Genomic DNA, 24,930 nt, shown 5'->3' with positions numbered 1-24,930 from the left:
CACAATTTTACCTTCCAGTTTGGAACAAAATTTAACTCAAATGGTGATGTTAAAGGGAGCTACACATACTTAATGTAGTTTACTCCACCTTCTGGGAGACTGTAAAAAGCTAGCATCTTCTCTGGCAAGAGAACGTGGCTGCCCTTCAATACAAGGCACAGAAATCTTACAAACAGGGAGATCTGCTTGTGCTCACAGTGGCCCACAGGCAGTAATAGCAGAGAGGAAATGGGTCTGGCATATTTATGTATTTAATTATTAAAAATAATTAAATACACAATTTAATAAATTTTAGAACTTTAAAACAGAACTGCCACATAATAAAACAGAAGATAAAATTGCACAAGATCAGCAACAGCAGCAAACCAAATCTAGTCCACATAGTCAAATCACCATAAAAGGTGCTGAAAACTCATCAAAGTTGGTGCCAGCCTATACAAAGGGTTAACCCTCACCCACCCACCCCTCCCTGTGCTCTAAATCTTCCTTGCCCTCTGATGGCCATTTTTAACCAAAGGAAAAGGGGGGTAGATTCAAGGATCTAGTTTGTCCCTAAGCCATTTTTTTTTTTTGGGGGGTCTGGAATGTGCAGCACTAACTACAGCACTTTATTGTCCTGAAGGTGTTTTCCTTCTTGAGAACTAGTGATTGATTGATTTATGAGCCTGCAAAAAGGAAAGAAAGAAAGAAAAGACTGCCACTGTTATCAGGCCAGAGTGTAGAATATGGTTCTTCCTGGCCTTTAAAGATAAGAAATATAAAAAGAGTTCAGATGGATTAGGTCATTGGTGAATCTAGTCTAGCATCCCATAGTGCAGAGTGGGCAGCCACAGGTCTACATGTGAAGGCAAAACCCCTCCCCGCCCCCTGCATGTTCTGGTCCAGAACGGGTTGGACTGGCAGCTTACAATCTAGCTAAACAATTCCCTTCTGTTCTGGATGGTTTCTGGGTGTGAAGGGGTTATTAAAAGTATAATATTGGAATGATATGAGTACCAAAATATTGCTCTCAAGGATGTCTAGCACACCATGCTGTCTGGAGAACTGTTTATTACATAGGAGCTATTCCAGCCTGTTCAGTTCAGTTCTGGCTTTTCAACCAGGGTCGTTAAGTTAATAAGCTCCTCCTCTTCACATACGTACCATTCAAACACCTGACAATATTTATCAATAACTAATAAACATATTCTTAATACAGCTTTCCTGTTAATTCAACCAAAGCAACATCTAACCATTCCCAAAACAAGTAACTTCCATTGCCTTAAAAGGAGCCCCTAATTGATAGCTTGATCCCAGCATATCCCTGCAGACTTAAAGGTTAATGGGACTCTACCAGCCTTGCTAAATTTCCTGGGGCAAATTTTCTCTCTCCTTGGGCCAGGCTGGACTGCTGGCATCTTCTGAAAGCAGCCTGCCCATCCTGGAATGCTACCTACTGAGCATGCTCCAACAGATGCCTCCTCTGGCAGGGGGAAGAGGAAGCGTCATTGCCACAGCTTCTACTGGGGAATACTGACATGCTGGATTTCTGTTCAATATTGCTACTAACAAATATGATGACAGCAGCCTGGGTGACACAAACACAGTGGAGATTGGTGCATGTGTTGCTATTAATATATAGATATAAAGAACAGAGTGGAAGACTGCCCAGGGCAAGGTTGAAGCTCTCAACTGGCAGCTTTATAAGTCCATTCGGTTTAATGAGGCATTAAATTATCATTGCATCATTGGGACAAATTAACATAATTGATGTCAGCATCGGAGTCTGAAGAATGACTTGTATCAAGCCGTTTAATAATCCAAACATATTAGATGTCTGTCTTAAGTAAGGGCTGGGCTGGGCTGGGGGTGCACCAGGCTGCCCCTCTTGCAAAAAATGCCTTTGCTTTTGGTGTTGCGCTGCTGGAAGGGTGCCCAAAATCCACCCCATTGCAAATCATGTGGCAGCTGACGGCTGGGAAGCCAAGATGCATTGCCAATTAGGGAAAGGGCCCCCAGCCCCTTCCCTCAAGGAGACGGTGCAAGATGTGTCCTTGCGGGTGCCTTCTCCCAGGTTTCAATGTCTTGTGGGACAGGCCTTCCATCACTCCTCTTAAAGCGACAGTTCCACAGCCTAATACATCTCACTAATGGCAGCTGTATCCTGACAGGCATCTATTAATGCAAAAGAAACAGTTAGGCCAGGCAATTCTTCAGAAAGTGCTCTAGCTCAGTTTTGTGTTGAGGAGGCATTCGTGGCCTCAGGATGAGCCTGATGTGATGGTCATGTTACTTTAAAGTGCAACTGCTCCAGGTTTTTGTAGGCTTCTGGTAAAAGGAAATATTGTATGTGAGGAGCCCTCCCCACTCCCCCCCCCCACACACAACCTACACTCCCAACAAGGAAGAGAGAAATAACTCTACTGCAAAGCATATAAGAGTAGAGAAGCATCAGATTTTTCAGAACTGTTGAGAGCAGGATTCTGTTGGCTTGTTCTCATAGCACTGAGGCCCTTCTACCAGCACCATGTAACAGATGGGTTTCCCAAGTATTTGGGACTTTTATAATGTGGGTTATGTTTCATAGCCTTGAAAATGGTATTCTGCACACAGGGCTCAAAGCATTGACCTTTGCCTTTCTCATCACTGCTGTGGTGGGGGTGATGATTTGAACCTCTCATGCTGTACCCAGAATGCATCATACTGGGATTCAGCTATGAGAGTCAACACTGCGCCAACAATGGCAAGCCCCAAATAAACCTATCCCACAGCTTACGTTCTGTAGAAGAGGGACTCCAAGCTCCCATCATCCCCAGCCAGCATGGCCAATGATAAGAGATTATGGGAGCTGTAGTCCAACAACAACAACTGGAGAGCACCATGTTGGTTGTCCCCAATCCAGAATGTCCTCTCTAACCCACACTGTAATCTGAACCACTCTTACATAACTCAATTGGCACGTAATGTGTGCAAATAATATTGAACTTGGAACGTCACTGTTCACCATAGTTTTCACCTTCCTATGTGCTGAATGACAGCCACCTTGTGCTGAAGAGATAGTGTGAATAGCCCTGTCACTTGGTGGATCCTGTACTCTTCTCTTGAAGACTTGTGACCTGTCATTCTAGCTAATTTTATTCCTAACAAATCAGGGTGTCCAATCTTAGCAAATGACTCCAATTGCCCATCCTTGCTGATAGGAGTTTTAGTCTGAGGCCATTAAGAAAAGCCCTGCAGAGTCGTCTGGTTTCCTTAAGGAAGAGGCATCCCTTTGCCCACTTTCCTCTCCCCCTTCCTTGCCTTGTCCCTCAAACTCCTTGCATTCTTTTCCACAGACATATTACCCAAGTGCAACACAGATGATGAGGAGACCCTTTGTGTGATGGATTTTTGTTTTTATCATAAAAGCTCTAAAAACAGAGCATTTTGGCTCACTTAATCATTTTGACAGATGACAATACTAAGTACCATTCCCAGACAGATGACACTCGACGGCTGACAATACTAATCCTACAGCAGCTTCTCAGGGGAGATACTTATTGTAAAAATTGACATCTATTGCACCCGGATGCTCATAACCCATTTAGCAACGCTGTGTTGTGCAGCATCATTCTTGACTCAAGGTTTCTGCTGCTGCTGAGTTTGGGCTTTGGCAAAACTGGCAGATCCTTTGTGTCAGCCGCCTCTCTGAAAAGCAGCTGAAATTGTGATGTATGGGGAAAGCACAGATGTTTGCTTAATGGTTATTTCCCTAGAGACTTCTGTTAAAGTTACTGGCAGCAGAGAAGCGTGTGTGTGTGTGTGTGTGTGTGTGTGTGTGTGTGTGTGTGAGAGAGAGAGAGAGAGAGAGAGAGAGAGAGAGAGAGAGAGAGAGATGTGACTGTTAGCCATACATTTATTTTGTGCAAGAACATTGCAGAAGAAGAAGAAGAAGAAGAAGAAGAAGAAGAAGAGGAGGAGGAGGAGGAGGAGGAGGAGGAGGAGGAGGAGGAGTTTGGATTTGATATCCCTCCTTTCACTCCCCTTCAGGAGTCTCAAAGCGGCTAACATTCTTCTTTCCCTTCCTCCCCCACAACAAACACTCTGTGAGGTGAGTGGGGCTGAGAGACTTCAAAGAAGTGTGACTGGCCCAAGGTCACCCAGCAGCTGCATGTGGAGGAGCGGAGATGCGAACCCGGTTCCCCAGATTACGTGACTACCACTCTTAACCACTACACCACTCTGGCAGGGGCAGATACAGACTAACCCAAATGGCCCTGAAATGGGCCATGCCTCGATTTTGGCTCACTGGAAGGAACTGCAAAGCTTTGACTGACTGTGTTGGACTACAGGTTAATCAGATCTCTGGTGGTGATTCGTGCCTGATGGGTAAATACAGTTGAATGTATTTTTTAATGTACATCAAGCAACTCAGCTTGAAGAAGAGTCCAAAGCGCCTTGGAGCTAGTGTCGAGCACCCGGTTGAAGGTCCAATCCTGATGATATTCATAAATATGCATTACAGTGATTATTGCAGTAGGTCCAGAGCAACAAAGAAAGTGTCCTCCAGGCGACATTGGATTCATCAGCCTGGCCAGTGTTCAGAGATGAGGGAAGCTGTAATCCACCAACATCTGGAGGGCCCCACATTGGCTACACCTGCAGTAGCAGTGCTAGCCTATGTATATAGGATTCTGCTGAAAGAGAGTCTTAAAAATCTGATATAGGATTTCAACATCTCTTCAAGCTTCTGTAGAAACTGCCCACAACTGTCCCCCTTCCATTTTTGAGGACTCTTTTTCACATGCATGTCTATTGTCTAATGACATCAGGGGTTGACTTACATAAGTGAATTGGCCATGAGAGATCTAACACCATGCACAGAACTTCCATATTGCTGGGTTGTCACAAACACAGCGGTCACTCCCCTGTAAGGTTCATCAGTTTCAAACAATGGAACTTGGTCATAGCCAACTGGCTACTTCCGTTGACTTTCACAGGACATTACTCACAACTAATGCAAACTGGATTAAAGACTCTAGCACTGGAACTTGTGAACAGAAAACGTTTTCAGCTTGTGATGTGGAACGGTGAGGTACAATCAGAAGCTGCTTATGACTGGACACAGATGCACTCCTTACAGCAGCCTCTGCTCACCTGGTGCCCTTCAGATGTTGCTGGAGTACACCTCCTACCAGCCCCAGCCAACAACATCTGCAGGGCACCCGTTGGCAAAGGCTGCCTTGCAGAATCCCCTTGCAGAACCCTGTACTCCTGTTGGCAGCATGTGAGGATACGCAAAATATTCTGTTGTCTTGTATAATTAATGAAGGCCATGATGTGACAGATTCTCTGTCTGAATGAATGTCACTGCCAAAAAAATAGTATTCTGAAATCTGGCACACTTTTTCAGGAACCACAGCTGAGACAGAGGCAGCTAAAGCACCATGTGTGGCTCTTTTGTCGTCTTCTATAGGTTGCTTTTCTGTGCAGAAGATATGTGATGAGTGCCTCCTCCTTCCACTTCTGTGTAAACTGATCTCCCCCCCCCCCACACACAAACCACACCCTCCCTGCCCCCCACTCTCAGCATTATTGTTGTGCTTCTTACACAGGTCACAGAATAAAGATTCTCTCAGCTTGCCTGATGCTTGCCATATGTTGACTCCTTCCGAGATATATTTTCTCTCTCTTGATTTCTTTGATATATTCAGCATCACTATCCCCATATGGTATTTTGTAGCTGCTGCTTTTGTGTATTCCAGTGGGGTTTGTCTTTTGCCTTTCAAAGGTTTGTCGTGGAGACAATCCTTCGCAGAACAGTGTTGTGAGCCTGGTTCGTCTAATTATACTCGCTCATTAGAGATGCATCAGAGGTTTTGTGTTAAATTGCTGAGGGTTTTAAAAGCTGAATATCTGAGCAGCAAAAGCTGCATAAACACCAGAGAGAGAACAGAAGGCTTCTTGTATTGAAAGATGATGCACCCTGAGCCGATTTCTTTACTCCTTCATTAATTGCAGATACCTCTGTCCAGGCTTTCTCAGGGCCAGCTTAGAAGTGTTTATCAGGAGAGACTAGGACTGGATGTTGAAGGCTAGAACTGTGTATGCAATGTGACCAGCCCTTTGACCTCTAAGCAAGGTTGCTTAGGGCAGTGTGCTATGGACGGTGTTGAAGGAAGAGTCAAGTGCTAGCCCCGTTAGCTTCTGTAACAAAATGTCTTGTCTGGCCCCTATAAAGCAGCTGGAAAAAACAAAGCTCAGGCTATTTGGCAAACTCCAGTAACAAGACAATTGGGAGCAATTCCCACGTGCTATAAAAAGGCATACATGCCCATGTGGTTGTGTGTATCTCCTTTGAACTTTGGTACAGTGGTACCTCGGGTTACATACGCTTCAGGTTACATACGCTTCAGGTTACAGACTCCGCTAACCCAGAAATAGTACCTCGGGTTAAGAACTTTGCTTCAGGATGAGAACAGAAATCGTCCAGCGGCGGCGCAGCGGCAGCAGGAGGCCCCATTAGCTAAAGTGGTGCTTCAGGTTAAGAACAGTTTCAGGTTAAGAACGGACCTCCGGAATGAATTAAGTACTTAACCCGAGGTACCACTGTACAAGCGAACTCTGAGTTTCCAATATGGTGACCTGCAAAGACTAGCAGAACAGGTCTCAGCACCTGGCATCCTTGGACAGCTGCCAGGGCCCTGGCTTTTTAAAGCTGATACCTGTCCTGGGTCCACCTGCTCTAGCCTTTCCTTAAATTTCCTACACTATGCCATGAAATTCAGTCCCATAAGATGCAGCGATGAGCACCAACTTGGATGTCTTTAAAAGAAGACTGTACAAATTCATGGAGGATCAGGCTGTCAATGGCCACTTACCACCTGGGCCTCTGAATACCGGTTGCTGGGAATCACAGGTATTGCACTCAGGTCCTACTTGCAGGCTTCCCATGGGCATCTGGTTGGCCCCTGTGAGAACAGGATGCTGGACTAGATATTCCTTTGCTCTGATCCAGCAGGGCTCTTCTTACGTGCTTACAACACCCCTGTCCTAGTGTCATCCTGCATTATCCTGGGAAGTTAAATAGGGTAAGTAGGCCACCCAGTGCTGTTATGGCAGCCACATAAACCTGACAGAGAACCACCTATCCAGGGCCCATGCCAAATGCCCATGAAAATAGTCCCATGTTTTATAGGAGTGCAATATTTTCAGAACTAGAGGCAACCCTTTGAAAACAGGGTACTATTGATGTTATCAGTTGGTGGAATGCTGTTTAGTTCAGCTTCCATGAGTGAAAAGGGGTTGCAGAAAGAGAAATGATGCTAGCAAATTCCTCGCATCCCCCTGCACCAGCTGCCACACAACTTTAAAGGGTCCAATTAGAGGTGATTTGGGGTGGAGTGTACTCAGGAGGCTTCAGAGGGAAATAGGATTAGCAAAAATCACCACTTCTTCCTCCCCTCCCTTCCACTAACAGTTTCTGGTGGACCAAAGAATTTTCCATCAGTGGAAAGGCACAACTGGATACAGTTTGGGGATTCTATTTATGATGACTGTAGCCGCTTCAATGTACATCAGGGAATGGCAACTTTTTCAGCTACATTCCCTTCCGGATAGCCTTCTGAGGGCCACATGCACTGATGGGTATGGCTACAGGTGAAAGTGAATGGTGCAACAAATGGACATTTTACCTTTGTACAGTTGGCTGGTTTCTGCACATATTCACACACCTCTCTCTATCTCTCTCCCCCCCAGACAAGCAATGAGCTTGGGGGTGCAAAGCCACATCTTCTAGTGGGCAACCATGTGGGTGCCACATGCCATTGGTGAGTAGGGCAGTTAATGTCTTGTCTTTGTCTAGTAGGCTACTGTCCAGCCACACAGACCTCCACGTACATTGCTCCATTAAGGCAAGGAAGAGGCATAATTACAGTTCAGGGAATCATTCAAGCCAGGCAAAAGAAAAGAAGGAGGCTGTGGAGCGGGACCAGTGAGGGGTGTGGCCTGGGGAGAGTTCCAAAGGCCAGAGAGAGATGCCTAGAGGGTCAGATTTGGCCCCCAGGCCTAAGGTTCCCTACCCCTGGTGTACATGGCACTTTAGAGGGCCATGTTAAATAATGAAATTGAAGTTCCTACCTCAAGAAGCTTGCAATATAGATTTAGAGAGGGAGGGGAGGATGGGAGAGTGAAGACTCACAAGGGATGACCGGGTGGTTTACTCACAGAAGGTCAAATACAAAGTACTGACGGCTTATTGCAAATCTGTTCTTTTTGGCACCTGTTTCCCAGAGGACAATATGGCTTTTTTCTCTGCGAGGTCCTTTGGAGTGGAGTCAGTCAGGGAGCAAATCAGGCAGGCCTGACCTTCTGCCATTAATTCTGATAGAGCTGAGAGCGATTGTGTCCACAAACCTGGTTAAAGCTGATGCAGCAGAAGAGAATAACAGTCAATAAAGCTTGCAGCTCACGCTGGCCAACAGCTCTAAGACAAAGGTGCCCAAGGAAATATTCATCATCTAAAGAACTTCAGGATCTGAGTGGCATGCTGAGTTATTGCAACGGCTTGTCCTTGCTAGAGACTTTGTTATAGCTAGTTTAAGATGCGGTGGAAAATGCTTGCTGGCTCACCCTTGTGGCTGAACGGCATATTGCAGGACGCAGCTTGCTTCTAAGCCCAAGCTAACAGGCGACATCAAAGGAGCATCCCTCACTTCTGTTTGTGCAACTGCTTGAGAGAGTTGCATCACGTGGCATCGCTTTGGTGGGCTCATTGATGCTATCAAGAAGAAGGTTACTGTGACACATTCGGCCCATAAGGAAGATCATTATCATCAGTAGCGTGACATTTAATAACGCAGTCGATAAAGTATTAACAATATTGTGTTTTTCATACCTTTTACAATTGATTCTGGAACATTTTTTTTTTTTTACAGCATGCAATCAGCCTGAAGATCTTTACGAAAATCGAAAATGATTGCAAGGGAAGAATGTGTCATGTAATGGATTAATAACAATACAGTAGTATATTTAAGCCAGTTCTGTTCCTCTTTAGCGAGCTACGCTTGTTGCTTAACTGTCTCTTGTGTCCATGCTAGTGGTGTCCCTGAATGCATCCCTTTACTTTCCTCCTCCTGTATAAATGTAATGGTGCCATTCAGCAATGTGGGAGAAAGAAAAGCGCCACACTTGGGAGTCCACCCCACCGTGCCACGACCAACTATGAGATAACAGGAGAATGTCCTTCCTTCCCCTTCTGAAGACAACTACAGGGTTGTGGGAATGGGGCATCCCTGTCCTACACATTACTCATGACAGGCATGTGGCCATTGAGTCACATCCTCGTTTCCACACAAAGCAGGCCCAAACCGATGTTTTACTGTAAATGCACCAAGTTGTTGAATGCTTGGGGGCGGGCGGGTAGTGTTTGTGTCATTAATTGTCCTTTTTATGTGTGCAAGAACTACTTTTATATGCAAAGGGAAATGTGTTCATTCCTTGCTAGGATAGAACGATCGGTTTTGGAAACAGGAATTCCCCTTGACTCAAATAAAAAATGGATTGCCAGTTAGAAGCAGCACTGGAGAATGCTATATGCAAATAAATATTTTTTCACAAGAGTTTGAAATTGGCTCATAATTATTTGAAAACATTACATTGTGGGGATGGCAGTGGGGAAAGACAGCACACCACCTACATCTATTCTGTGATGCACACCACCCCAATCCCCAAGCAGTGTGAGTTTTCAGCCGTTCCAGGGTTCGGTTTCCTCAAAATGAGGCACAAGGGAGACTGTGGTGTCTTTATGATAATATGGGTTCTTTACACATGCATGCAACCCAAGTCTGTGATGGAGGGGCTCACAGCATCAGCACCTCAAAAGGGTCTTGCTTCTCCCATAGCCACAGGTTCGGATCCTAGCAGAAACTAGGCCTGGCTCTGACCTCCTGCTTTTCTAGCTTGCTGCCTTGTTTCCAGCTTCTATCTTACACACACCTCAACCCTCAACTCTGGCCTTTGTCTTTCTAACTATCAGTGAGTTGAGGGAGGTGGGCTCACCCATTTGCTGTCAGGCACAGAACCATTTCCTTTGTTACCTTAGTAAGGTAAAAGGTAAAGGACTCTTGGACAGTTAGGTCCAGTCAAAGGCGACTATGGGGTTGCGGTGCTCATCTCTCTTTCAGGCCAAGGGATCCGGCGTTTGTCCACACACAGATTTCTGGGCCATGTGGCCAGTATGACTAAACCGCTTCTGGCGCAATGGAACACTGTGACAGAAACCAGAGCACATGGAAATGCCGTTTACCTTCCCATCACAGTGGTATCTATTTATCTATTCATGCTGGTATACTCTCAAACTGCTAGGTTGGCAGAAGCTGGGACAGAGCAACGAGAGCTTACCCCATCATGCAGATTCGAACCACCGACCTTCTGATCGGCAAGCCCAATTGGCTCAGTGGTTTAGACCAAAGCGACACCTGCTCCCCCTGGCTCATACTTAGACGGCCATTACAACACCAGGAAGCTAGCCTGGTTATTTCAGGAATCAAATCCATTCCATCCAGGAATTAGAAGGGGGCTTATGCATACAGCCTATTCCACCCCCCCCCCATCAAAAAAACCTCATAACGTGTTCCCTATTTTTCCTGAGTAGTTCATGCTCAATGATGCCTTGTTCCTTGATGGGCACTAACTGCTGTTCCACTCCCACAGCTTTCCAAGTCAGAAAAGTGACCCCAGATTTAGGGATAGCTCTGCTAGTCCTGCTGTCAGCCTCCTGAGGTCTAGTTCAAACTATCTAACTGCTACAGCAGTCACTTATACAGGATGCAGGTCCTGCTCTTGGGGCAAATGTCATTTTTTCTAACTTAGGCATTTCTGTCCAAATTAATCTTTCAAGTCACTTATTTTTAAAAATGTAGGACAATTTCAACATGCACCAACACAGCAGCGACCATCTTAAGAATGAATAATATAATATCCTTAGTTGAAATTCTGAGCTGAAGACCTTTTTCAGGGACGAGGGAACTCATCTCAAAAAACGCATGCACTGCAAACTCCATAAATTTCTATTTGGAGCCTAATATTTTTGAACTACAGCAGCTTCACCAATATTTTACATCATCTTGTTTGTCTGAGCAGGAAAAGGGAGGATCTATGTTCAGTCACCCCAGATTTGACCAACAAAAGATTATCATTGTGTCCTTCCCATTCAGTCAATTTAATTCCGCTGACAGAAGACAAAGAGGATAGATTAGGACCTGTCTTTTACATGAAATCATATCTGGCAAACTGATGTGCCTGGATTTAGATCCACCAATAGACAATGCAATGCCTAATAACAAACAGATGCACTGTGGGAGATTGTCTCGAAGAATCAGCGCACCAAAGAGAAGAAACCAGCATAAAGGGAAGGTTTTAAAACAGTTTTCTCTGGCAGGAACAAACAAGTTTAGCTGCTCTGCTCCCTGGTTCTCAATTACCAAGGAGTGAAAATAATGAGCTGTTACTCAGAAATTTATTGAAACAGCTACTTGAAGCAGGGGTTAGGTATGTGATATGACAGTTTTCCCTCTGTCCATGACTGACCTTTTGTTCAAAAGAAATCCAAAGCTGTGTTACTGAACATTTTATCAAATGCAACAGAAAAAAAATTACATGCCCATTTTCAACACTCCCTATATATCCACTGTTAGGAATGTTTTTCCAAGAGAATCGTTGTTGTTTTTTTAATTGTCCCCAGAGTCCTGTAGAATGAGAAGCACAGAGTAGCAAAACGATATTTCTCATTGACTAACTATCCTTTCGAAAAGCTGGCATAATGTGGCAATAAAGATCAAAAGGTGTGCAACAGAAAGGCAGTGTTTCAATCTCACCTTATCCATGAACTCACTGAGTAGTCAACTTTGTGTAATCCACAATAATAACATATTTGATTTCTGGGAACAAGAAAACTTGTCTATTTTACTCCAGTGGTTGCTGATGCCCAGTGGAGCCAATAGTGTGAAGGCAGAAAGACCAACAGAATATGGAGCCAACTCATTCTGTCCCCATCTTCCTGTTGAGTCCCTCAAGGGCAGCACTATGGCTAAGGAGGAGGAAGTGGACACTCAATGCCACTGCCACTCCAGACCAGATGTAAGTAAAAAAGCAAGCAGGTGGGGGCTGGCTGAAAGCAAAATGAGACTGGCGGGACAGGGGTCCCATTCACACCAATGAACTAGTATCGAGTGGAAGTACTTCACTAGTGGAGACAGAAGAGGTACCTCAAAAAGCCAAGGGAGATGCAAAGGAATAGGAAGGTCGGGCAATTTGTATGACAGATGCATGGAGAATCAGGTCGTCCCCCCCCCCCCGCACTATTTACATGGGTATTTACTATTTACTACTATACAGCCATAGCAGTGTACCAGACTCCCTCCCTTTCCCACTGCCTCCACCAGAACAACAAAGACAAGCACAAGGGGGAAGTGGTGGTTTTCACTTTTAAATCTAAATCTAAACAGTTTTGGACCAAATTATATGGAGGGCTACTAATGCCTGTATGGGCCCGTCAATGCATTAAGATCTGCCTCAGGTGCCCTGTGTGCAAGTCTTTCTGTAAGGTTGGGAGGCACAGAAGATAGGGGCTTTACTGCTGTGGCACCCATATTGCAGAAATCCTCTATCAAAGATATGCCAATTTTAAAAACACATTTATTTGGCCTCTTGTTCTTAATTGTAAGACAATTATTTCAGAAAGCTATTCTAGAATGGATGGTATTTCTATTTTGCTGGAACTTATTTTGCTCTTTTATTTTCATTATTTTAACTGGTCTTCTCTGCAGTTATCCCGTTTATAGAATGCTCTCCCCAGGGAGGCTCACACGGCACCAATTTTGTCACTGCATTAACACCAGGCAAAATTCATTGTTGTTTTCCTGGGGATCTGAGGAGCACCAATGATGTGATTGTACTCTTAAATCTGTTTTATTAAGGCTTCCATTATTTTATTGTTGTATTTTTTTTTTTTGGCTGTAAATTGCTTTGGGCTTTTCTTAGTGGGAAGCAATGTACAAATCAATAAACCCAGGCCTATGTCAAAACACTGCTATATAAATTTGTTGTTTTTTGGTGTTTTTTAATGAGAGAGAAGCCACCCTGGATGAGTTGAACCCAAAAGAACAGCTTATAAATAATTTTAAAAATGGAAGGAAGTTGGAGGAAAAACAGTGGAGGAGTGTGATGGTTGTCTATGGGAAGTGGGGTTGAGGGAGCCAGTTGTGCCCCCCATGAAAATACTGAATTTTACAGATCTATAAAAGGTTTGGAATTGAATGTGAAAGAACTGAGTGATTTTCTCAATGCAGAGGAAACAGGTCAATCTTTTAGAGGACAATTTGAAGTCTGTCTTGCCCATCATTTGTGAACGCTGTGAAGAAACTAAGCAAGGAAATTAGAAAAGTTATACAATTCCCTGGCATGTTTTTTTGCAGTGTACATGTGCCAAAATAGGTACTTGCATCTGCCTCAGAGATTATGAGGTACAAATAGTATACTAACAGGTAAAGCAGCCCTAACTTTGCACATGGTTTCTCATCTACTGGCAATCAATACAGGTGAAACTTGGAAAATTAGAATATTGTGGAAAAGTGTTGGTCCACTGTGCTTCATTAAGTCCAGGTCAACGCAGCCGTCTACCAGGAGATTTTGGAGCACTTCATGCTTCCTTCCGCAGACGAGCTTTATGGGGATGCTGACTTCATTTTCCAGCAGGACTTTGGCACCTGCCCACACTGCCAAAAGTACCAAAACATGGTTCAATGCCCATGGGGTTACTGTGCTTGATTGGCCAGCAAACTCACCTGACCTGAAGTCCATAGAGAATCTATGGGGCATTGCCAAGAGAAAGATGAGAGACATGAGACTAAGCAATGCAGAAGAGCTGAAGGCTGCTATTGAAGCTTCCTGGTTTTCCATAACACTCAGCAGTGCCATAGGCTGATAGCATCCATGCCACGCCGCATTGAGGCAGTGATTGATGCAAAAGGGGCCCAAACCAAGTACTGAGTACATATGTATGCTTCTACTTCTCAGAGGTCCAATATTGCTCTATTTGCAATCCTTGTTTTGCTGATTTCATTTAATATTCTAATTTTCTGAGATTGTTAATTTGGGGTTTTCATCAGCTGTACGCCATGATCATCACAATTATAACAAATAAAGGCTTGACATATCTCGTGTTGCATGTCATGAGTCTATTTCATATATTAATTTCACCTTTTAAGTTGAATTACTGAAATAAATGAAGTTTTCCAAGATACTCTACTTTTCTGAGTTTCACCTGTATGCTTGAAGACCACTGCAGAGGCCTTTCTTGTATTCAACCTCCCCTAGTTTCCCAAACGGTGGCCAAAATGCTCTGGACTCATTGAAACAAACATCTCTGCTAGACCAAACCACAAATGGCACCACCGTAAATCAGAGAGTTTGGCAGCAAAGTTGCAGAGCGCTGTATGTACCGTAAATCCTGGAGTTCCACACAAAAGTTACACCATAACCTCTGCTATATTACACACTAAATCAGACGTGTCTCCAAAGAAGTTGCAACATCAGCCACTTGCCTGTAGTCTTGATATTTATGGGGAGTATCCGCCGGCAGCAGATATGATCAACGTGCTGCTGCTTCTGTGAAAGACAAGATAGCACGGAAGGCGCCGGCAGCGTCTGACTTTTCCTAGCACAGTTTGGGCAGCCACTTGCGGCTGCTGCTGCTGCTTGACTCCAGGTCAAAGTGGCTTGAGAAGAGCTAGCATGAAAAATCCCTGGGAAGCTTTGGAGTTCATTGTAACCGCAGGATCATTTCATTACTTTCTTGCTTAATCTTCAAGAAAACCTCTTATCTGTTTTCCTATCAAAGCCCTTGAATACATACCATGCTGGAGATGAATGGCTTAAATACCAAGCCAGATTAGAGAGCTAAGATGAAGGTAAAACTGCAAAAGCTGAGACCAGATCTATATCCATTTCAGCAGTGCAGGAAAAAAAGAAAGGAAAGGGGGGGGGTATCTAAAACTAAACATGCTGTGAAAAAAGGAAGTGGTAGCTTCCTATAAAGAGACCATGCTTGACAGCTAGACTTAGGGTAAGGCCTGGGGATGATCTTCTGAGTACTCAGAGCTGGCACTCACCTTCTGAAATCCGTATGATGCCTAAAGCAGTCACGGTACTGACCCCCTTAGTTCTGACTATTATGGAAAAAGAGTAAGAGGGCAGGAAGCATAACCCACAGGGAACAATGATGCATAATCCCCCATGCTTACAATGACGTGAACTACGCAGTCTCTAGTGGATGCAACAACTGCAGACCATTTTTTCAGTGTTATAGAGTTCCCTTATACAGAGTCAAACTACTGGCCATCTTGCCCAGTACTGCCATGTCTACAGGTCTCCAATGTCTTGGGCCCTGCTCAGATAGGAGACATTTCCCAGCCCTGATCTTCTTGAACCGTATATTCTAGGGATGTATGCTTACTATGGGTCTAATTACAGGTGGAGATGAATCAGCGTACAGGGGGGAGGTTCAAAAAGTATCTACATGGTGCTTGAGAACATGCGCAGAATGGAAGGCAAGAGGGAGCCAAATAAATAATTAGGGCGCCAAAGTTTGTCCTTGCTCAGAGTGCCATATTACCAAAGTTCACTCCTAGTTACCTGCAACAACCAGTGATCCCAGATTTGGGTATACACTGTCTTGACATTCTGGCCAATTGAATGAGACTAGGATATGTGTCATGTGCATGTCCATAAACACTGCATACATCAAAGATACTTTCCAAAAGCATCATCTTGTTGTTTGCTTGAGGAGGCTCTGTCCTTGTTCATGGACAGCCCTTTTAAGAACTTAAGGAGACCCTGCTAGATCACACCAATGGTCCATCTGGTCCAGAATCTTGTTCCCACAGTGGCTAATGTTTGTATTCTACTTTTCCAAAAGTGGGAGAAAACCAGGCAAGTGCTCAGTACATGTAAAGTGGGACATTGATGGTTAAAGCAATATAATCTACCAGAGCCTGCTCATATCTTTTTCAGACACCCACACTTCTAATTTGCAGGGATTCACTGCAACATGGATTAGAATTTAGGTATATCATACCTTGGTCTCCCTCTACCTACTCATCCTGGTTTCATAGCTAAGTTTATTTCACAATTCAAACACTACCAGAAAAACTAGTATCAGTGCTCCACTACAGCTGATTTCTATTTAAAACAACACTAGTACACACCCTAGGGACGCGGGTGGCGCTGTGGGTAAAACCTCAGTGCCTAGGACTTGCTGATCGTAAGGTCGGCGGTTCGAATCCCCGCGGCGGGGTGAGCTCCCGTCATTCGGTTCCAGCCCCTGCCCACCTAGCAGTTCGAAAGCACCCCTAAGTGCAAGTAGATAAATAGGTACCGCTTTATAGCGGGAAGGTAAACGGCGTTTCTGTGTGCGGCACTGGTGCTGGCTCGCCAGTTGCAGCTTTGTCACGCTGGCCACGTGGCCCGGAAGTGTCTTCAGACGGCGAAGTGTCTTCGGACGGCGCCGGCTCCTGGCCTCTTGAGCGCGCAACCCTAGAGTCGGTCACGACTGGCCCGTACGGGCAGGGGTACCTTTACCTTTACCTAGTACACACCCACATCCAAAAATCCTAGGAATTAACCCCTCACAGAGCTACCTGTCCCAGCACCCTTAATCAACTATGGCTCCCAGGATTATGAGGGCTAGGGTGGGTGCTTTAAATGCATGGTATGTTCAGGGCAAGTAATTTTTTTGCAGATCTTTTCATTCCATGGGCTCCCCAAGTACCTTCCACTTTAAACCGGGCAATTCTTATCTGTGTAAGCCCCCAAACTGCTTTCACCTCACTTTTAGCTCCTGTGTTGCTAGCACATTAATTTCCAATAGTGCTATTAATAGTGCTACTTGGCTGCTGCCTGCAGCCGAAGACTGGCGGTCTTCAGTGATCTGGATGGAGCCCTGCTTAAAGCATTGCAGAAGGGCACACATCACGCTCAGCAGCAGGACTTCAGCACTTAATAATAAAAAGCAGCCAGCAGCACCATTTTATCAGTTAATAATAAAAGCACTGATGAGCAAGCGTCTGTTGATTTGGCCTGGTAGTCAAGAGGGCAGTCTGAATGCTGTGAACAAAAGTGAAGGAGTTGGAAGGAAAAGGAATGACTTTGGAAGATGAAAGAAGTTACTTAAATAATTTTGGGAGATGACATTTAAATCTTGACCTGGGAAGTTAATGGAATGAATTTGGGGTGATCTGTTTTGGAGGAGAATATGTAGAATTAATTGATGTGCTTGAAAATTAATGGAATCAACATTTCTGCAAGGAACGATAGTGTTTGTTTGTGTGTTCACATTTAATTATTACCGTATTTTTCGCTCTATAAGATGCACCAGACCATAAGACACACCTAGTTTTCAGAAGAGGAAAACAGGAAAAAAAGTATTCTGAATCTCAGAAGCTAGGACAGCTAGCGGGATCGCTGCGCAGCGATCCCGCTGGCTGTCCTGGCTTATGGGATAGCCGCACGCAGCCTCTCCTGGGCAAGGGGAGCCATCATCCCCTGCCCAGGAGAGGCTGCATGCGGCTAAGGCTCCCCCAAGAGCGCACAGTGTGTGTGTGAGGCTCTTGGGGGCTTTTCCACGAGGAGGGCTGCCCTTCTCCCTCCTTGGGGAAAAGCCCCCAAGAGCCGCATACACGCTCCACGCGGCTCTTTAAAGGGAACGCTGAGCAGAGCCTCCTGCCTGCATTCGCTCCATAAGACACACACACATTTCCCCTTACTTTTTCGGAGGGGGAAGTGCATCTTATAGGGCAAAAAAAATGGTACTTATTTTAGAGCAAGGGTCACCAGTGTTGCACCTACAAAGGCTTTCACTGGCACCTCCAGGTAGGGCTCCCACTTTCTGAGCTTTTTTTTTTTTAAAAAAAATAAGGATGAAAGTCAACTAAGTTTTATTCTGAGTAGGCCCATTTAAATGAGTCACAGTCATTAATTTCAATGGGCCTACTCTGTGTAAAACTTAGTTGAAGACCACCCTAAGTCTGCAGCCTTCCTAGAAACAAAGTTATGCAGCAAAATGTGCAGGTACCCTTCTAAGCAATTTATATGAAATGAGTCAGCTTGACTGCTCCTGCCTGAAAGTGTTTATAGTCAATGAGTTAAGTCAGAGCACTGATTGATAAGTTAGTTCTTTGGATACAAGGCAATAGGTCTTAAAGACCTGCTGTTTTCCTCTCTCCTTTAATGCACTTTTCCAGTTTCTGATTTATTTTCTAGCCCTTGGAATTCCCATACTTTGCCCTTCCTTTCCCCCTAGCAACCAGGATACATCTTTCCTGTGGTGGATTTGTCTGAGATTAAGCAGTCCCTAAAAATTATTTTCTGCAAATACTACTACACACTAACAGTGGGTGGATGTTATAAAACACCAAAAACCCTGTATCACAAAAAGCAAACATGAAAAGTTTCCAAAGAGGCTTAAGCCTGTCTCCTGCTATGCAGGAGCTGAAGTCTAGGCACTCATTAAGAGTTCACTGTAAAGTTAAATTACAGTACAATTGTATACATGCCCACTCAGGAATAAATTACTTTGTGTTTAATAGGAGCTACAGCCTATGTTTTGGTTTAAGTTTGGCACTGGGGAAAACAGAGTTCTAGTGCCATTAACACTAGAAGAAATCCAACAGTTTAAACATGTTCTAGTATGGCAATACAATTATGGGGAAAGCTTCACTATGACCGTACTCTCTAATTTTGTGCTATGTCATGCCTTCTGCCCCACAACAGACATATTGGGCTGGACCCACAGCACTCTCAAAATTCAAAATAAGCCCACTTGTCCAAAGAGGTTGGTGACCCCCTGTAAATACAGAACACCATATGTGCTAAGTTCAATTATTAAAATGCTATGATTCTCCACCCTAAATAATTTAAATTAGGATGCTAATAGATTCATCACCTTGTTTCTTCCCTAACAGTTATATTAAAAGCAGTAATGATTATTGTATTTCTATAGATATTCTGTTAGCCACCTTGAAATATGTGAACTGGGGATCAGGATATAAATGGATACATCAAAATATCAAAATAAATACATTCAAGAGATGAAGCTTTCTTCCAACATGTATTTTCCCCATCATGTTATTTACATCTATTGAATTTGTGCCTGTTATAATAGTGGTTACAAACACAGAGGCCATCCACCACCACCCTGGTAAAGAAGAAAGGAGGCACCTTCACATATTATTTAATTTATTTGCTCATTTTGCCTTAAGTTTATGTCCCGCCTTCCTTCCATCCTGGAACCCCAGGTTCTGTACTTGTAGTTTCTAGGGGTGCTCACCTATCCAGGCACTGATCAGACCTAGACCTACTTAGCTTTATCAAGGTAGTGGCTTAATGCGCCTTAAGATCATTCCCTGATATGAAGAAGTGTGCAGGAACAAACACTGGGCACAGGGAATGGAAAGGGCAGTAAGACCTCAAAGCAGGCACTTCCAGATACACTTTTAAAGCCAGTGAGGTTACTCTGGCCTTCATAGGCTTGGAGACGGCCCTGAGCAAATGACAAACATTAACTTGCCACCTGTGCAAATACTGTACACCACGTTGGCTGTTGAAGCTGAGTGACGAAAAGGTGAAACGTTTCACCCAAAACTATGTTTCTTGACTGTGGGAATCACTAAACAATCTCTTATTTCAGAGCACATTAAAAAAAAAGCCCCGCACACAACCTGATACAAATTCAATTTTTAAGGAAAGCCGCCTGTGTACACAACACCTGGCTGGCCCTGCATACAGAGCAGCCACTGCATAGTAACAACTGTGCTTACTTAACTGGGCTGCTGAAGGGTTTTCCTTCATTCATACCTAGAGGCGAAGGGATTATGACGGCTGCCTTTCAAATACTTATCTGCGGCTCAGTTCCTATTCCTTCCTAATGTCTCCTATAATAGGATTTGGAGTTGCTGTAATGGGGCTTTGCTAAGGAAACAATGAAGACATTTAAGGTGAGGTGGGAAGCTGAATGTCCTGCTCAGCTGGAGGTTACTCTTTCCACACACTCCCAACTCCCCACAGAACAGCCTGAGCATGTCATGTTTTGCAGGAAGGAACTGAACATCAGCTGCAACACTGGGGGAGGATATCAGCGACAGAGAGGTTCGGCTAAGCAGCACGGAGCAGGCTGCTGCTCCCGGGGCAAATGCAGATGCTGTCATTTGCCACGGTGGGTAAATGTAGGCCCTCTGCAAGCCAGTTGGCTGTAATATCCTGCCAAAGGGCAGAAAGAGAATTTGGTTCACATATTTCTACCTCTTTAGAAACCGGGGTGGGGTGGGCGGGTGGGGAGCAAAGATGAAGTAAATTACTCCTCGAAACTGGCAGCATGCTCAGTGTTTACAAAAAGAGCTTTCAAAGTATTTCTTATACAGTATAAGAAATTTAACCTGGAATGGGATTTTAGCACATCTTATTGTTGCATGCCACCCCAATCTCAGAGAAGTGTGAGATTCCAGGGGTTCCAGGCATTTACCTAGGGCTCATGTTTCCTTTTTGAAATGAGGCACAGTAGAGACTGTGGTGCCTTTATGGCATATGGTTTATTTACCCATATACAGTGCTTTTTTATTTAAAAAATATGTTTAGGAGTACTCTCATTTTGACTCAAGAAAATAACCATTTTATAGTTCAAATTGGGAAAAATAAATACAGTAAATGGACAGAAGTACAAAGATTCACAAAATGTTTAGGGGTATGCGTACCCCTGCGCCCCCCCCCCGAAAAAAGCACTATCCATATAAACAACCTGATCTCACATCATCAACACCTCAAAAGTGTCTTGATTCTCCCACAGTCAGTCTTGGATTCAAACAGAACTCAACCATTGCTTGCTAGTTTACTTCTAGGTCACATCACTGAACTCTTAACTCTCACCTGTGGCTTTTGTCCTTCTCGCTATCTGCAAGTTGAGGAAGGGGCCCCACCCATTTGCCATCTCCCTTTGTTCTCCTCACATGTCATCAGGAAGCTAGCCTGGCTGTTCCAAGAATTAGAAGCCTCAAATAAATTTTAACACTTGCTGGATCCAGGGATTGGAGGGGTCTCAGCACACAGCCTACTTCCTCCACCTGCAAAACCGTAATATATTTTCCTAGATTCTGAACCGTTTTGTTGAAAGCAACCCTAACAGTCAATCCTATGTGTGTTCATTTTGATGTCCCATTGTGTTCAGCGGGATTTACTCCCAGGTAAGTGTACGTGGATTTCCAGCCTAAGTCATAGGGATGGAGCAAGATGGAATAAATTAGGAGACCCAATCCCAATGTGATGCCCTCCAGATGTTGTGGACTAAAGCGCCCATCCGTCATGGCCATTGGTCATGTTAGCTGAGGTTGATAGGAGCTGGAGTCCAGCAGCATCTGGAAGGCACCAGGCATGTGACCCCTGCCCCATACCATATAGTTACACCAGCCACAAGCACATTTTTATTTCTAAATCTTTTGTTTCAGAAGGTCTTTCTAGAAAAAGAACACCAGAGTTGGACAATACATTTTGGTGCATGAGATGAAGGGAACCCAGTCGACACACCCCTCACATTAGTCAACATGGGATACGGTTCAGTGATTGAGCTGTGCAAGAGTATGGCAGACTATGGCTTATAAGTCACCTCTTACTCTCATCTTCATATTGTGTTCACTCAACACATGGAGGGAGAAGTGGGATCACAGATCCTGGCCCCACCCTCTTTGTATCCAGCCTCCCATGTGAGGGAAGCTGGATCAGAGGTCCACCTGCATATCCAAAAACAACGGATACACGGTTTATGTGTGCAGAGCTTCCTTCACGTCATCCACTGAATCCACAGAGGGTGAGAGGTGGGGCTGATGGAGGTGATCTCATTCCTTCGCCCACCAACATTCATGTATTATTTTTGCTGTATATGTATGGCTTTTTTTTTTAAAGGTATTATTTGTGTTGCTATAACCCATCCTAGGACTTTATTGTGAAGGCTGCATAATAATTCATAATGGTGATGACAATGTGGCAATGTGGCAATGGAGTTTCAGACTTCTCTGCCTCTCCAGGCCAGCCCTACCATTAGGCAGAGTGAGGTGACTACCTCAGGCAGTAGATGCTGGGGAGCTGTGGCAGAAGCACCCTGGCTGTTCTGTATTGGAGGACAGAGCTGCATATACCAGACAGCCTGGTCCGTCTCCCCCCGCCCCACACACTAGCCTGCTGCCTTAGGTGCAATGGAGAGCACTATCCTAATGTGAGAGATTCAGCTGCCAGTCCAGTGATTCCTCTATGGGGATGCCATCATGTCCTTTACCTCAGGAAGCAAAATGTATTTGGCCGGCCCAACCGTCTCCCTCTCTCCTGTGCTCTGTGCTTGCAACCCATTGCCTGAGGTGGTTGCTTCACGTGGCTTCATGGTAGGTCTGCCTCTTAAGAAAGACAGACTGTTGTTGAGGTAGCTAAGCAGCTATGATGGCTAAAGCGTTAAAAACACACACACACACACACACACACACACACACACACACACACAGATATTTAGAGACAAAAAATGGAGTTTACATTTGTCTCTGGCATACATTTCTCTCCTGGGGAGAATGTCTCAGGCTACAAGGACGGCGGTGCTCTGAATAGCCCCCCCCCCCCCGCTTCTCTGCCAACATAAAACACCATCAGATAACTTCATGTAAGGAAAGGAAGAGAAGCTATTAAAATTAATAAGCAACCAGCTACTACAAGCAGCTGCTTTGTCATTTTACATATTGCCTGGCAAGGAAGAGCAATATTTCCATTCCAGCAATGGTAATAGACCGTCTTCTTTCTTCAACGCAGGAGGGAGAACTGCAAAGCTGCCAGGAGCTCACACCGAGATAGCGGCAGGACAGCAGGAGGGGATTCAACACATCCAGCATCCCCGCTGCCCTGGGCTCCACAATTATTTTTTCTTCAGCTATAGGGCCACATTCCATTCTGAGCAACCTTCCAGGGGCCACATGCCAGTGGTGGGTGGGGCCAGAAACAAAAGTGTGGGGGGGATGTGAATGTTACCTTTGTATAGTAGTCTAGTGTCTTCCTACTCACACACCTCTGTTTCCCCAATCCAAGCAAGCAAGAAGCATTATTAGAGCTTAATGGCACATTCCAGCCAGGTAAAACCATTCACGGCAGGTGCAAAGCAAGGCCGGCGAGGAATGAGGCTCAGGAGGGTATGTGAGAGAGAGTCCCAAAGATTCCTGGAGAGAGTCCCAAAGGCCAAAGAGAGAGTACACGAGGGTCAAATTTGGCTCCTGGGCCAGAGGTTCTCCACCAGTGCCCTGCACAGTGTTCCTCTGCATTCATCCACCTGCCCACCAGCTATAGGGCAGAAACAGGGTGGGAAGCACAGCAGACACAACCTAGCTGGTTGCCCTGGTCCATTTTACAGTGCAGGTGAGGATCTGGCAACTCCAAAGCTGCACCTCTCTAAAACAAACAGGTAGAGCTAGACATATAGCACCTCTGCTTGCCATACTTTGCTCAGATTAGTATGCAGAATGCCCATATGACATATTTTTATCTCCTGGGCCTTCAGTTCAGTTCCAGATGGTAGTCACATCCAAATGAGTAGTGAAATTGAACTAAAATTAAATACAGAAATTAAACAGTACCTAATAATGTATCTCACCTAGGATCTACAGAGCTGAGCTTGCCTATCAGTTAAGATGGCAGTGCGATATGATGCTTCTCTACTCAGAAGCAAACTTATTTCCAGGAAAATGCTATAGGATTTCAGCTTGAGGTCCTCCTCTGAGATCATCTGCCACCATCAGTTAGATCGGTGAGCACAAGACAGAGCCAAGCTTTTTCGTGCCTTGTAGCAACTTTGGAAGACCCTCCCTAGAAAGTCTCACCAGGCAGCTTCACTACTACTATCTGGAATTATTGTATTTCCCCTTTAATGAACAGCTTGGCTTTGTGCCCTTATATGACCTACTGTTTATTGAAACTGTTCATTTAAAAAAAAATCATCTAAGTCAGATATCATGAGTGGGTTGTTTTTAAAAAAATGATTAAAATCCCCCAAATAAGTAAACAAAAGAGTTGCATTGTGTTGGCTGAAAGCAGTGTTGTCGCCTTGCAGCTGTTTTTGGTTGGAAGGCTACTGTTATATGCCATTTAATGCCAAGACAGGCTTCTACATGGTTTAACTAAAGGGTTTAGCCTTTTCCTGTGAGGGATGCAGTGGAGAGACTCCCAGCTTTTTATAACAAATAATATTCTCAGGGTGCTTTGGCAGCCTTAACAGCAAAGAAGACTGGAAGGAAGGACTGAGAAAGTCAGAGAGGATATAATGCCCTGAGATATCGCAGAACAGAAAAGGAAGAATGTCGAGCAAAAGAAAGGGGGGAAAGCTAATTATATGTGCCAGCTCTGCCACTGTGTGTGCACACAGCATAGTTCTCTTCAGAAGACTGAGATAATCCCTTCAACAGCCTGTTGGGGAGCCAAAGCTCCTTGGATAGAGTGTTAGAAGATTCCAACCCTATATTTCTCCTCAGCCCCCACCCGCTTTAATGATAAATGAATTAATAGGTTCTTTTCAGGGACAAAACTGAAGCAATTCATCTACAAGTGGCTGGGGGGGGGAGGCAGGGGTGTGGGATTTTGCTAGCTGTACAGAATGGGATCACACAAAAAATATTTGTCTGCTTACTTAAGCCATATATGCAAATACACTTGGAGGTAATAAGACGTTTTTGCAGGAGAGAATTGTCTCCTATTGGCTGCACTAAAGGCCATACATACAGGGCTGTATTTTTTTTTTCCATTTTCAGGTCAGCAAGGAACTCACAGAAAAAGTCATTCCTATGCTAATTCTGGTCAGCTATGCTGTATAATAACACAGTTGTTGTTCTTCTTCTTTAGGATTCC

The 24,930-nt window shown here is 44.5% G+C and overlaps 1 protein-coding gene across 6 annotated transcripts in view; it reads right to left on the bottom strand.

The window, feature by feature from the left end:
- The window catches only part of LOC310704144 (uncharacterized protein), a gene marked incomplete at both ends in the record, with an annotated part of 70,403 nt that overhangs the window by 27,181 nt on the left and 18,292 nt on the right, over positions 1-24,930 (bottom strand). For 3 of the 6 annotated variants that reach the window (XM_083497231.1, XM_083497230.1, XM_083497232.1), the window contains one exon: positions 8,590-8,737. The exons of the other annotated variants lie outside the window; for them this stretch is intronic. In XM_083497231.1, the coding sequence (XP_083353357.1) occupies positions 8,590-8,737 (148 nt within the window). The remainder of the gene's footprint in view (positions 1-8,589; positions 8,738-24,930) is intronic. 6 annotated transcript variants of the gene reach the window in all.

The sequence above is a fragment of the Podarcis liolepis genome (assembly GCF_965112155.1).
Source record: "Podarcis liolepis genome assembly, chromosome: 3".
Lineage (NCBI taxonomy): Eukaryota > Metazoa > Chordata > Lepidosauria > Squamata > Lacertidae > Podarcis > Podarcis liolepis.
The sequence above is the reverse complement of the archived record's forward strand: the minus strand, read 5'-3'. Positions and strand labels throughout refer to the sequence as shown.